Raw genomic sequence first — 14111 nt, 5'->3', positions numbered from 1 at the left:
CTGCTGTCTGACAGATGTAAGGTTGTACAGTTGACAAAAGACCCAGAGAAACAACAATCTTCATCTTTGATTTTTATTAAAACAAAAATGTTAAAAGGCAGAAGGTGCAGGATGTCTACACACTGACAGTTGGTACCAGGGTGTGTGTAGGTAGGGCATATTCAGCATGCCAGGAAAAAATTAAATGACCTACTACTGTACAACTGTTAAAAATATCAAAATAACCTCAATAAATTACAGCATATACAGTGTTTATAGCCTCCCCTAATATGACCAATCCCTCCTTTTTCAGACAACAATTACTGCTTTCCAGACTTTAAACCTTTACTTAAAGGGAATACAAATTTGTTCAGATTACTTGACTTTTTCATCTTCTACCCTCCCTTTGTCTTGCAACGTTGGAGGACATCCCCCCCCCCCCCCCCCCCCCCGTCTGCTCAGGACATCAGAATGTTTTACGGTCAAACCCCTCCTCTAGCGGGCCTGGCTGAGTGAATCAATAGCACTCAAGGCCTTTTTACTGCATCTGGCCGTGCAGTTAAAGGGGAAAGCATCTCTTTCTTCCTACCTCACCTCCTCCTCGCGTCATTTGGCCAATTCAGTCCCCTCCCGCTGTTACAGGACATTGCAGGATAAGGACACATATTGTAATACTGCAGGGTTTGTCTCTGAAGGAGCCCTGCTTCATTTATGACCCTGTCATTTCCATTGTTAAATCTCACATTACAGTTTGGGCCACAACACTCATTAATGACATGATGAATTGAAAGCGTTGCAAATACCACAGAAAGAATTCATTATGTCATTATAGAAAATGAACCACTTGCAATCAAAACATCACTGATGTTAGTTTTAACCTACACTTCTATGGAGTGCTGTGCTTTTACTTTAACTTGCTGAGCTTTCAATGTTACCTTAATGTATCCAATATCCACCTCCTATTGTTACAGCTTTATACAGTCTGCAATTCACTGATTATTGGTTTCATAAGACATTAAACTGTCAAAGAAAAAGAAACCCATTCTAGAGATGTATTATCATACATGCAATTATTATTCTCAGTAATACTGTTCAGTTTACCATCTTTTAAACTGAGGAGTACAGCCGTGCTCTACATATACATGATGACATCCAAGACCTGCCAAAAACTCAGATCCAGCTGACGTAGAAAATAGTTTACAAAAATAAATAACGAAAAAAAGCAGTGTTGAAAATGACGTTCATGGTCAAATTGTATTTGTAATGCTCTCACCCACTAACAGGTCAGTTTGAGGCAGGAACACTGAGAAAGATGGGACAAACCACAGAAAATCAGAATGGTCTTCAAGCAGGTAAACAGATAAGAATTATTTTACAGATACTACTTTGACAGAGAGCATTAGGAAAGAAACTCAAGGTACAAATGACCCTTAACCACAAACTGATCCTAGTTCGGTTTTGGTGTCCGTGATTAAAGGGTGAAGTCTACCTCATCTGTAGTGTGAAGAGGAAGCCGCTGCAAAACAGACCTGGGTCAGACATTAAATTGCCTCCTGCAGAACAGGGTCAGTTACTGTTTATTCATTAATAAATTGTTAGTTTGGACTCAGGTATGTGAGCTAAATGATTACAAAAAAAGCACCCAGGTCTGCTGAGAAACCAACCCCTCTCCAAGTCTCCATGGTGGGTTTCCTCTCCCGGCTTGTCTGGGACTTCAGCTTATCTCTCACTTCCGTTTGCTCTTGGTGTCAGTGGTCTGGAAGACGCTGGATGCTGACATGAGGTTCTCAATGTACTGGCCCAGGACCTGGTTCTCAGACTTCAGCTTCAGGTTCTCTTCCTTGACTGCATCGACCCGCGCCGACAAGTCTGGAACAAAAATGAAAAAATGGGAAGCTAAAACAAAGAATTGAATAAATAAAATCCAGTTTGCCTTGTCTTTAAAAAGGTACCCCGTGGACTTGTGCACGAGTAGTGCTGTTGAGCAATGTTCAACAATCATGTCCCTATTTTGTTTCTTCCTCATGCGAAAATATTTGCTATTCCACTGATGGACAGAATGTAAGTATAACTGTCTTTGATGTCGAGACATTCAGCAAAACGTCAGCAAAGGTAAATTGTTGAGTTGGTATCATGTGGACAAAAGAGTTAGTTGACAAGTAATGTAGACAATAGCTGGCTGCATTAGCAGTTCTGATTGCCCCATAAATTGTGACTGCTATCTCATAGAGGAACGTACCAAAAATTAACACCACTTTCACACTGAACAAAAAGCCCATTAACAGTCAATGTGAATGTGTACAATCAGCATTTACTCCTGGGTCAAATGACTCTGCAGTAGTCATTTACAGTAGCTCAGTGCCTGCAGCACTCGAACATCATTCAGTCAGCACCAAATTGGAAAAAGAGACTGAAGTAAAAGTAACCACAGTTAAACATTGTCAGTAGTTTCCATGTCATTATAAGAGCCTTGCCAGCAGCCTAATCAATAAAAGTGTGTGAAACTCTCAACAGAAATGAGAAAGGGGCGAGATGACTCACTGCTTCTGTCATCAGCTCCCTGGAAAAAATATATCTCCAATTCTTTATCAAACAAGTCAACGTCATCTGGATGTTTTCTTACGAGGCATATGACTCACTACTTTCTACTGTTTCTTGGTTCCCAGCGTGTTTGTGATGTCGAACATGACACACAAGAAAATATGAACAGAAAGGCCAACACATCTCCCGTCCATGGTAAAAGAAGTTATTTGCCAATTTTAGTGAGTTTACCTGCGTTTAATAAACCTGCATACACACCATAATTTGGGTGTAAAGTGGTTTAATATGCACTGTCTGTTTGTGTCTGTCAACAAGGTATTATTATGAGAGGAGAGGCCGTGGGACTCAAGGGAACAGTGTGTAACTGTATTCAGTCTGTCCATATCTGCTGAGGAGCTAATGCTGACTTACCAGCTGTCTGCAGGTGTGTGTCTAATGTCAAGGAATATAAACAGCAGGCACAGATGAATTGGTGTCATGATTTTCCTGCCCTTTTTCTTTCTGACTGCACTGGATGTCTTTCAGGGATAACCTGAATAAAGTCAGAGGAGTGTCCATAATTTTTTATACAACGTGCTGCAAAAATATCTTCTATGCATCGGACAAAGCCATGTGTTTGTGTTTCACGGTATTTGTGAATGTAGAAAAGAGATGTGGGAAGATTGTAAGAGAGGTAGAGAGAGTGCATTAGCACAGGTCTATATCAAGACAGCAGAGTGGCTGAGATGATGAACAACAGAAAGAGGAGAGCAGCAGCACGGAGAACAGGCAAGCATCCACTGTCTTAAAACTGCATGCTCAGAGGAGCATGAAAGACACACTGTATGCTTTGGTTGCGAGGAGAGAGAACAAGTAGAGTGTCTGGGGTCTTATTTAATCTGGTGTGTATCAGACAGAAAGACAAGGGCTTAGACACAAGTGGGTACATGTTTTTTTTTTGTGCAACTTTTATCCTGAAACATGAACAGGTTTCTGCGGGTCAAGCAAAGTCTTCTAATCTCAAAGGACTTCGAAAAAAATCTAACTAACACACAATTAACGGGAGCAATTTCTCACCCTGGTGAAGACGCAGTAACCATAAATGTGTGTGTCAGCGATGTGTGTGTGTGTGTGTGTGACGCGTTACCTTCCAGTGTGTGCTGAAGTTCCAAAACCTGATTTATTAACCTCGTCTTCTCCTCCATCTCCACCTGGTTCTCCATATCGCCTGAAATACACAAACACGCACACACAATTACAACACATTATCTCATAATTATTACATGATGCGACCCTCAGACAGTTACATGGACGCAGACGTACCATCTATGTCGCAGTTCATGATGAAGAGCTCGTTCTCCTGTTTAGAATACAGGGCTGCAGTTCCACTGTCCACTGTACGAGAAAAAGAAGCAGACAACAGACACTGAGCTCAGTAAAGCAGTCATACTGATGAGAAGACAATGGGTACTGTTGTCCCTTTCTTAGATAGGACTGATGAAGATATGACAGGAAAGGGGAAGAGAGCGGGGACCACATGCAGCAAAGGCAAATGATTCCTAGTTGAGACCGGCCACTGCTAATGGCTCAGCCCTTTTCGACATGGGGAGCACACTCTACCCGGTGAGCTATGGGGCCTCATGATAATCTGATAATACATTGTTATAGCATGATGGATATTATAAAAGCCGGCAGACATTCCTGCTGTTCGTCAAGGTGACCAGCGACCCTTGCTGAAGTAGTAGAAGATGGCCTCAACAACAGTCACATTAATTATATGGCATTTGTTGTGTGAAATGGCACTTTTTATTTTCTGAGCATATTCTGTTTTATTTCCTAAAAGGTGATTTCCTTTTTACTTTGGATAAGTTGGTCCTTATTTTATGGGGAAACCCCGTGTACATACATGCAAAGTATATAATGGAACTGGTGTTAACAAACGATCACTACAACACATCAATATTCAATGTGATCAGCTCTATATATATATATTAAAAAATAAATGCTTAACATAATTGCTATGATTGCCCGCTGTGTGTGGAGGTGAACGTGACAGCTGTGTACACAGAGTTCAGGTCTGTTATCCTGTAGCCGGATGCGAGCAGACACCGCACCCAGGAGCATGGTGGGAAATGATGCTGCTTACTGCTGACCTGCAAAAGTACCACTGAAAGGTCTGGTAAGAGACCAACACTCCTTTGGACACAGGTGGACTTTATTGTGTCTGTCTACTTTCCAACACTCTCGTGTATATTGACTGTACAAACACAAATACACGACAGCCTAACGCCAAAGTACATCGAGTCCAGCACATCTAATCTCTCGTTCAGAGGCACACTGTTATTACTGGACAGCCAACCTGTTAGCGACTACTTCTACTCGTTTTAAGGTTTTTTTTTCCATTCTGGCTCTTCCTTGCACATCATTTCACTGTCACGCGTTGAGATGGAGATTTCCCGTCTCCATTGCGAATTAGTGGTCCACTGTTAGCTTGGCTAGGCTCAGCCGTCCCTCGGTCCGAAAACCGTAAACAGAGACTGACCCAACACCATAACATATCCCCAAAACGTGTCCGCATCGCCACTTAATCTATAAATACACAGTGACATCTATTGTGACACTGTGGTTAATCAAGGTGGAGGCTGTCATTAACCTTCCACGGCAAAAAGGGGACGTGTCCGATAATGGACGCGTGTGCATTAGCCGTGTGAGCTAACTATATGTGTGGCTAACGTTAGCTGCAACGGAGCTGCAACACAACCGAAATACGTTACTTCCGCAGCAAATGCGAGGTTAGTGCCTCAGCCACAACTCGACCGTGTAGTCAGTCTCACACATAGAAGCGACACTCTGATAAATACATTAGCGTAAAGTACTGCTAACTGTTCCAAGCTAACTGCTGCTGCTAGCTAGCTTGAGCTTCAAACGGGGAACACAAAGCTGCTGTGATTTAGCTTCTCAAAATGTGCAGTTATACGGACAGCTAGCGTTAGCGCACGTCGGCGATTAACTCACCTAAAGCAAGAAATGTCTTTCTTCTCTAACGGAGTTGCACTGTAAACAGACTACAGGCTGTGAGCTGCTGATGATGAGGAGGAGGAGGAGGAGGATGATGGTAGCTGGGACTTCACCCATCAACGTCGTCACCACCACGTCACTGAGTGTACGTGACCACACCGGCCGACAGGGGGAGCAACTACTGCACAACCATCACATACACACTCTCTCTGGTACACACACACACACACACGCTTGCTGCAGTGCTAACAGATGCTCAGGCGTTCAGTCATTCCCCCTGGTAACAGATCACATGCACATGCAGACAGTCAGAGCGGCAGTTGGCAGTGAAAACCTGACCAGCAGCGTCATCCCCACCAGACCTTTGTGTGTGTGTGTGTGTGTGTGTGTGTGTGTGTGTGTGTGTGTGTTGTGTGTGTGTGTGTGTGTGTGTGTGTGTGTGTGTGTTTTGTGTGTGTTTGTGTTTGTGTGTGTGTGTGCGCGCGCGTGCGTGTGTGTGCGCGTGTGTGCACCAAGCTCCCTTTTTGTCCATCTGTCTGTATGAGTGCATGGAGTGTTTGCCGGTCGGTGTGAACATTAATATATACATGTCTGTGTGTGGTTTCCTTGCAGCCTCTGCGCTGCGTCTTTCCTCGCTCTGAGGAGTCCATATGCTGCTGCTAGTTAGCCAAAGCAAACCCTGGGGACACTGCTGCTTCAGCCAATAAGCCTTCTATGACCAGTCTACTCTGTCTCCATCTTGTCCTCTCACTCTCTCCTCTGCTCTCTGGCTCTGTGTGTGTGTGCCTGTGTGTGTGTTTTCCTAACCCCGTGTGATATCACTGGGTGAAAGTGCCAAACCCGTCGTACCTCCTCCAGCTACCATCATTTCTAAATATGCTCTTTCCATCCATTTCTCAGTGGCTATTTTTTCCAGTGACAAAGCTCTGAGTAAACACATAAGAAGACCAAGCTGTAACCAATTTGTCAGTCCAGATTTTAGGGTCTTTTCTAAACTCCCAGTCCTCAGTGTAGACTACATCTCTACAGCTCTGGTATTTAGGAAAGCAACCAATGAGAGCTGTTTTAACCCCAGCTGCTGGAGGTCGGACCAGTCAGCTATGGAGTGTAGGTACAGGTGGGACATGCTGCTTGCAGTTTGACCAGATGAACTCAATCTAACGCCAACTCACTCATGATCAATGAAATGAACAGATTATGAGATAATGAGAAATGCTAAAAAATATTTTCATAAAAGTATAGTCTAATGCAAGGCTGCTCAAAGTGGGGCCCATGGGTAAAGGTCGGCCTGCCATAATGTTAGATTTGTCCCATCAGATTAATCCCTGCTTATGCAGTTTTTTGTAAGGTAAGATGGTCTAGGATCAGAAAGAAAACCTGAGATCCTGGCACCATCTTTGGCCTTGGGACCCTTTACTTCTAGCTCAGGTTCACTATTACGTTTAGTTCTGGCCCTGCGGGGAAAAACGTTTGGTCTCTCCCAGTCTATTGCAAAGGTTGCTATTGCTATGGTCTATGGCAAACTACACAACAGTATCTAAAGCACTGTGGCATAGTGGTTCGACCCTGCTGCTTCAGAACAAGGGGTGACATACCAGGCTGGAGCAGGGCCTTTTTATGTGGACTTTGCATCTTTTCCCCAAGCTTGCATGAGAGGAGATTAGTTTCCTATTTGTGAGATGAAGACTGTATTTTGTTCTTCAAAAAGAAGAAGCTGTCTTAAAACTGTGAACTCGCCAAAGCAACAAGGCAGTTTACCTCGGAATCGAGTGGTAAGGTTTATTAATTATCTTTCGCTAACATTAACTTTTTTACTTCAGTGGTTTCTTTTTTGTCAGATTTAATGGAATTAATATTGGATATGGTTATCGCTGGGCAGGCTGACCTGCACTTGTGCTTCCTACAGCAGATGTGATACCGGTGTTGTTCAACTGACGTTGCAGTTGTGGATGTGGTGCTACATGTTTCACATGTGGTTAATGGTATTGTGCATTTTATGCTTTATTCATATTGTTGGCTCTGAAGTTGCCTAAGCGTTTGCCCTTTTGAGGCACCATTAAGCAATTTCTTTCCTGTCGTCCTTATCCTTGACTGAGCCTTTATGTCCCCACCACATCTCAGCACAACGTGATGCATTTTGTCCTGCTTTAAAGTGGCAATATTGCCATTTTTATGACAATGTATACAATGACAATGGGAAAACAGTGTGAAAGGAGTCGCTTACAGTGATGAACCTGCAGAGGAGTATCAGCTGAATCCTCAGCTGTGCTCTACAGAGATTTACAGTGAGATTCAGCTCATTGTCTAGCTGCCAGGCCAGCAACTTTACTCTTCTAGTTCACCCTCACTGCTCTCGTAGTTTTGTTTTCAGCTGTGGTAGGCAGCTGTCTTCAAATTTGACATTTGAAGGGTTCATTTGCAAAACACGTACCTCAGTTGTATCTATTTTTCTAAATCATGTTTTGTGTGCACTCCAGGGTGTATTAATCAAACTGATGTTGGGCTGTTTGATAAAAAATCTCAAAATATTTTGATTTTCATAAATCACCTTTTTGCCTGTACACTGCAGGGGATATCAATCAACTGTTTTTGGTTTGAAGAGCGGCATTAATCACTTTAAGCAAAGCCCAGCGATGGTCTGATGAGTGGGCTGAATTCTGCTGACAGACCTTTCAGTCATGTCTTACAGTGTTTACATGAGAGGATGTGACATCAGGCATCAATAGGACATTCCGGGTGCTGGGGCCAAAGTTGACTTTTCAACAATGCTGGCTGCAGGTTCACTGTGTCACTAGGTTACATTTGGAAAATTCCAAATAAGTTAGAGAACAAGTGCACTTACAGCATGTCCTGTAGTGTTATTGAATCTTGTGGCCCTGTGCTGCACAGGACCAAGTCTATCACCTGCATCATCTTCTATTTTCCAAATGTGGTGCAAAAATTCTTGTTACAGGCACCAAACATTGACTATGGTCACGACTCCTGTCATTCCTAAATTCTTCTGTGACTAAATAGTTTGGTTGCAAAAGGGAAAGCTCACCCTAGAATCGAAAATACTTTCTTACCCATCTCACTATTCATCCATCTGGATTGTTTTGGTGTGTTGGAGATATCAGTTTGTAGAGATGCCTGTCAGATATAATGGAACTTGATGTCACTCAGCCAAAAAAAAGAAAAAAAAAACATTGAAAAACAGCAATGTCTCCTGACAGACCTTGCCATGAGCAGTTTCATGTGGGAACTATTTTCTTTCTCCTGAACTATATCAGCCAATCGTGTCGCAGAAGGAAGCAACATCCACTCCTCGATGATAGGCTGTGACACCGAAATAAAATAGGTCCTATTTGAAACTGCCCACAACAAGATCTTTGGATTATCTTGACTAACTAGGTCATGATTTCTGTCAAGAGACATTGTCATAGAGTTTTTCAGGTGTATTTTTGTATTGGTCACTTTGAGCACCACAAGCTGAGTGCTATTTAGTCCCATCCTATCCAGAGTGGGCAGACATCTCTATGGCTGCTATTTCCAAAGCTCTGCAACTCACACCAAAACTATCTAGATGGATAAAAAGCACGGCAGGTAAGAGGAGAGACATGTATTTTGGATGTTTTTGGAGTGAACTGTCTCTGTAACTGTTACAGGAACAGTTCACCGCAGAGATGTTGGCTAGTAACACATCTCAATATCTGTGCCATCACTCCCAAAAAAGTACTTTGGACCATGTGTAGTACTGAGCTGACCTGCTGTCATTTCACGCGTGTTCCAAATTTGAATATTTGTTTACTTGGTTAAGAGTTGTTGATCAGCAACAAATCCATAGATGACTGTTATTTGTAAAACCATTCTGAAGACTATATAAGTGCTAACTGTAAGATAATTGACACTAGTTAGGGCTCAGGTTGTAATCTCTCACCAAGTCATGACCTAAAATATTGTTAAACGCTTTCTGTTGTCATATCAAATGAAGTCAGAGGAAAACTGTCAATCAGATATGCATTGAAAAGCCATGCAGCTTTGGTAGGAGCCACACCTCAGTCCTGCCATGGCACAACAAACCAACACAACCACTCCTGCACTTTAACAGGCTTTGTTTCTGCCTCGTGGCCCTCGGTTCCGCCACATTCTTTTAACAACTGTTTTAACTGTCTGTCATGTGTGCTGTTGTTTACCACAGAAAGAGGTACACTGTTTATGAAGTGTAAGGCCTTCTAGTGCCATTTCTCCATGTAAACCCATAAAATATCATTTGAATACATTTAAGAGGACAGGTAGATGTTTAAGAAACTCCTCATTGTGGTTTTGAGAGATCTTATCGAACGTTGAGAATGCTCAAGAGTACTTGGTCGCAGATAACGCAGAAACAGGACTAACTTTGAAAAAATAATAACTATAATACCTTCTGAATCGTCCCCTGAGGCTTACCTGTGTCGTCTGCCAGAGAGATGTTAGTGAACGTCCCGTCATCCTCATCCACCTCGGCCTCCATGGCCTGACTCTCCTTCCCTTCCTCCAGCTTGGCTCCCTCTTTGTTTTTCAGCTCACAGAGTCATTCATTGGTGTCTGAGCCGTCCAGCAGTTGACACTTTCTCTCTTTCTCCCTCTAAACTTTGTTTCCCCTCGCGCTCTCTCTCCCTGTCTTTTGGCCCTGCCTCCACACACACCTGCTGCCTGAATCATTCACAGCTCGTCACGGCTACCTGCCCTACCTGACTGGCTGCTCAGGTTTCAGCGCTATCCTGGGAATGGGTCGCCATGGTGACCACTGGACACAAAACATGACATGGACCGACCCAGCAGGAAAACTATCAGGGTTCAATGTTTCAGTTCAGACTGCTCTCCTGACAGAAAGCCATAAAGACGGTGCTCGCACACACACACACACACACACACACACACACACACATACACACAGGAGTGGGGGCACACTCGGTCACACATTAACCTGAAAAGAAAGCGTGTGCTGTTAATGGGCGTGTAAATACAGCCAGGTGTCCAATCCTTCTCATTTATCTGCTGTTTTCCTTCCTGTTTCGCTGAAACACCACATACATTAGGTCTCCAATAAAAGAATCACTTATTTGCCATAATTATTCATATTATTTTTCGCCTAATCACTGACCTGAAATGACAGTGGAGGACATGAATGGGAAACCAGTTCCAACAGATGTGTGGGAGCAGCCTGCACTCTGGTGGTTAATGCTGAACACTGCATCACAGCGACACGCCACACAGACTCCATGTCCCCTCTGAGAGCAGCCCGCAGTGACGCTGCACTTTACACACACAGGAAATGTTCAGCAATGAAGGTCGAGAGCTTGTTAATGCGAAGCCGCTGATATCAGACGGCATGATCGTAAAGATACTTTAGCAAGTGAAAGAAAAAGGTAAAGCTGTGATCCTCACCATATTACGCAGCAACTATAGGCAAAAAATACTAACAAACCCCTGGCTGTACCATAAGGGATTAACAAAATGCAGAAGAGCCATTAAAACTGAGTGTGAGAGTTCAGTCTTGATTTTTAAAGAAGCTTTACAACAACAACAACAACAAAAACAAACATCCAGTTCAGTCTCATCAAACCCTGTGCTGTGCGCAAAACTACTGGATTAGGTTTAGGAAAAGTTGACATTGCAGTGCGTACATCCACCGCAAACTTAAAACATCTACACCAGCCTCCTGCACTGTGAAAGTACTGTGTGTGTGTTAAATATTTATTAAGCAATTGGTTGTTGTAAAGTCGCAGCTGTTTATTATACTTTGTAAGTGGTTTATAACTACTTTGTATTTAATATTTAAACATTATTTGAAGGCCAGTATAATGCTTTGTTGAGCATTTCATTGTTTTTTAAAAGTGAAATAACTATTAAATAAAGTTAAAGCTGCTGTAAGTGTTGTATTTATTATCAACATAAGTGTTAAATAACTCTAATATCCAGTGTTTGGTCAGTAACCCATGTCTCTCCTCCCTCTGTTAATGCAGTAACAAAAGTAAATACATTTCCTGGTATCCCTGCCCAATTTATCCAATCAGGACAGAGAACTCCATAAAGAGGCGGTCCTGTCTTCCTGTGAACGTGCAGAGTGCAGGACCCTCCGGTCAGCTGCCATGTACATTAACAGTATTTAGCAGACGCTTTTGTCCAAAGCGACTTACAGTAATTCATACACTGATGGTGGTGGCCGCCATGCAAGGTGCCGACCAGCACATCAGGAGCAGTTTGGGGTTCAGTATCTTGCCCAAGGACACTTCGTGGACCAGGGGAATCAAACCAGCGACCGTCTGATAACAAGACACTGGCTCTACCCCTAAACCACAGCCGCCCCTGGCTATGTCCTGGGATTAGCGCTGCACGATCATGTGGTAACGCCGAGCGGAGGGAGGGGACTGCTAACTGCAAAATGGACAGGAGGCTAAACAGTTAGCTAAAACGACGCTTACAGCAGCTTCTACCATTTACTGATGATCGTTATGATAAAAAATGGCTGTTGACTTTCTCACCTGCAGTCTATTCGTCAAATGACATTTTTTTATTCATGGTGTAAGTATGAGAGTTTGATGGAAAATATCAGTCTGTAAGGGTATTAAATGTCCTTTCCTGTAACTGCTCTGTTACCATTGTGACAAAAGGCGCTTTACTGGATAACAGTGATGAATAGCGATGCGGACAGAAGTGCTGCTTAAAAATGTTGAGCTAATAATAGTGGAAAGGACTGAAGATACTATGTAATACCTGTACTATAATAATACAAGCAAGATAAGGACACTGTGGCAGGCAAGTCAAATGGGGTATTTAAGTCTAGCCAGCAGACTATAACTACTAAGATACTCTGCAGATAGCATGAATTACAGCTGCATGTGGTTTTGTAGTCTGAAAGACAATGTGTTTGCATCTGCATTTTTCTGTGTTTGTGTGTTTGTTATGTTTATTTCCATGCATTTGCATTTGTTTTGGTGCATACCTCCTCTTTTCTGTTTGCATGATCGTAATTGAGAGTCCTCACTCGTTCTGTCGTGTGTGTTTGCGCAAGTCTGTCTGCACAGGATTCATCCCGCACCATAAAAAACGACATTTATGGGACCAATTTCACAGAGGAGGGATAGATAGCCCTCAACATGCAACTGTTTGCTGATAATCCAAACCTTCCCTCCAGACTGCAGCCTGATCTGCTCCCTCTGAGCCCCGCTGCTGATCACACATCAGCTCAATCGCTCACTCAGCATAAGGACACTGCCAACTAAACTTGGCTGGTGACACTAAAGCAGCGGTCCCACCCAAAACACTCGATAACGTTCACAGGCGAGCAGAGAACAAAGGTTCAAAGTTTGAAGGCTGCTGGAGGATGATGTTTCATCGCTTCGAGGTTCTGAGTGAAGGAGATCGGTGTGTGTTACTGTGTGTGATGGTTAGAGGCCAGCGTTAGGTTCTAGCACCTGCAGAACTGTAGGACCCGGAGACAGTCTGACCCCTACACAACCTGGAAACACGCACACACACACACACACACACACACACACACACACACACACACACACACACACACACACACACAAACAGAGGCCATAATAAAGGTCACACACTCTCTGTCTTCATTTTCTGTCAGAATCAATCTGTGGTGTGTGTGTGTGTGTGTGTCCTTTCTGTTTGTATATTGAGTGCACTGTTTGTTGTTGAAATCTGCGACCCTGTTAGTTCCCTTTCGTTGTGTGTGTGTGCGCGCGCGCGTGTAGTTAATTATTAGTGTGCAGTGACATCCAAGAACCAGAGCAAGATCTGTAGCAGGATTAGCTGCATCCACAACTTTAGAGAGGGAGAAGAGGGTGTGTGTTGGTGTGACTCGCTCTCTCCCCTGTGATAGTCCACAGACCAGATGCCCACTTTGGCACCAGCACTCTGCCAGTGTTATGCTAGGCATGGGGCGTACACATACAGGCACATGCACACACTCATACATGTGCACGCTCACACACACACACACACACACACAGGGCGGAGAGGAGGCTGTAAAAAGAGCACTGGTCCATCTGTCCATCTCAAAGCTACTCTGGTACTGAGCACATCAGCATGTTTGTGTCTCCCTACTGTTTCCTCAACGTCGTGTGTGTGTGTGTGTGTGTGTGTGTGTGTGTGTGTGTGTGTGTGTGTGTGTGTGTGTGTGAGCATGTCTATGAATGAGTCCGATAATGAATCTCTGCAGAGTGCGAGATAAATTCAACCCTGTGGAAAAAGAAAAAGAAATGTTTTTCTCTTGGATTTTTTGCAGCGACCAGTAGCTCTATCGGTCAGCTGAGCACAAACAACCCCCCCCCCCCAAGAGGGTCACTTGACATGTAGGTCAGGTGTGTGTGTGAAGGTGTGAGTTTTTGTTCATGCCTATTGACTAAAATGTGGTGTGGCGGTGGGAGTGGCCTATCAAAGGATGGCGCATAACACAAACATAACATGACCCAACTTACATACATGCGCTTTTTAAATTTGCAACTGATTTTCTACAAGTTCTAATTGTAGAAATTCTACTAATTTCAGATGCACTACAACCTGCAGTTTACAGGAGCAGTATGTAAGAATTTAAAATATTCAAAATTTAACTC

At 43.4% G+C, this 14111-nt stretch overlaps 1 protein-coding gene across 2 annotated transcripts; it reads right to left on the bottom strand.

Annotated features, from left to right (window-relative positions):
* Positions 1–59: 59 nt before the first annotated feature.
* scoca (short coiled-coil protein a) lies at positions 60–10136 on the bottom strand. 2 transcript variants are annotated; one of them, XM_030415342.1, is made up of 4 exons: positions 9943–10136; positions 3823–3894; positions 3647–3727; positions 60–1848 (listed from the first exon to the last, which is right to left on the bottom strand). In XM_030415342.1, exons 1-4 carry the CDS (start codon positions 10004–10006, stop codon positions 1706–1708), a joined length of 360 nt encoding a protein of 119 aa, XP_030271202.1. In that variant the 5' UTR covers positions 10007–10136; the 3' UTR covers positions 60–1705. The 2 variants fall into 2 exon arrangements, with proteins under 2 accessions (XP_030271202.1, XP_030271210.1); XM_030415350.1 differs by lacking the exon at positions 9943–10136 and adding an exon at positions 5515–5692.
* Positions 10137–14111: the final 3975 nt, after the last annotated feature.

Source organism: Sparus aurata, chromosome 1, assembly GCF_900880675.1.
Source record: "Sparus aurata chromosome 1, fSpaAur1.1, whole genome shotgun sequence".
Classification (NCBI taxonomy): Eukaryota; Metazoa; Chordata; class Actinopteri; order Spariformes; family Sparidae; genus Sparus; species Sparus aurata.
The sequence above is the reverse complement of the archived record's forward strand: the minus strand, read 5'-3'. Positions and strand labels throughout refer to the sequence as shown.

Bases quoted from the DNA above. Each gene is read 5' to 3' on its own strand.
- scoca (XM_030415342.1), bottom strand. From the start codon at position 10,006: ATGGAGGCCGAGGTGGATGAGGATGACGGGACGTTCACTAACATCTCT. The intron at 3,895-9,942 runs GTAAGCCTCAGG...TTTCTCGTACAG, and splicing joins CTCTCTGGCAGACGACACAG to TGGACAGTGGAACTGCAGCC. The intron at 3,728-3,822 runs GTACGTCTGCGT...TGTGTATTTCAG, and splicing joins CATGAACTGCGACATAGATG to GCGATATGGAGAACCAGGTG.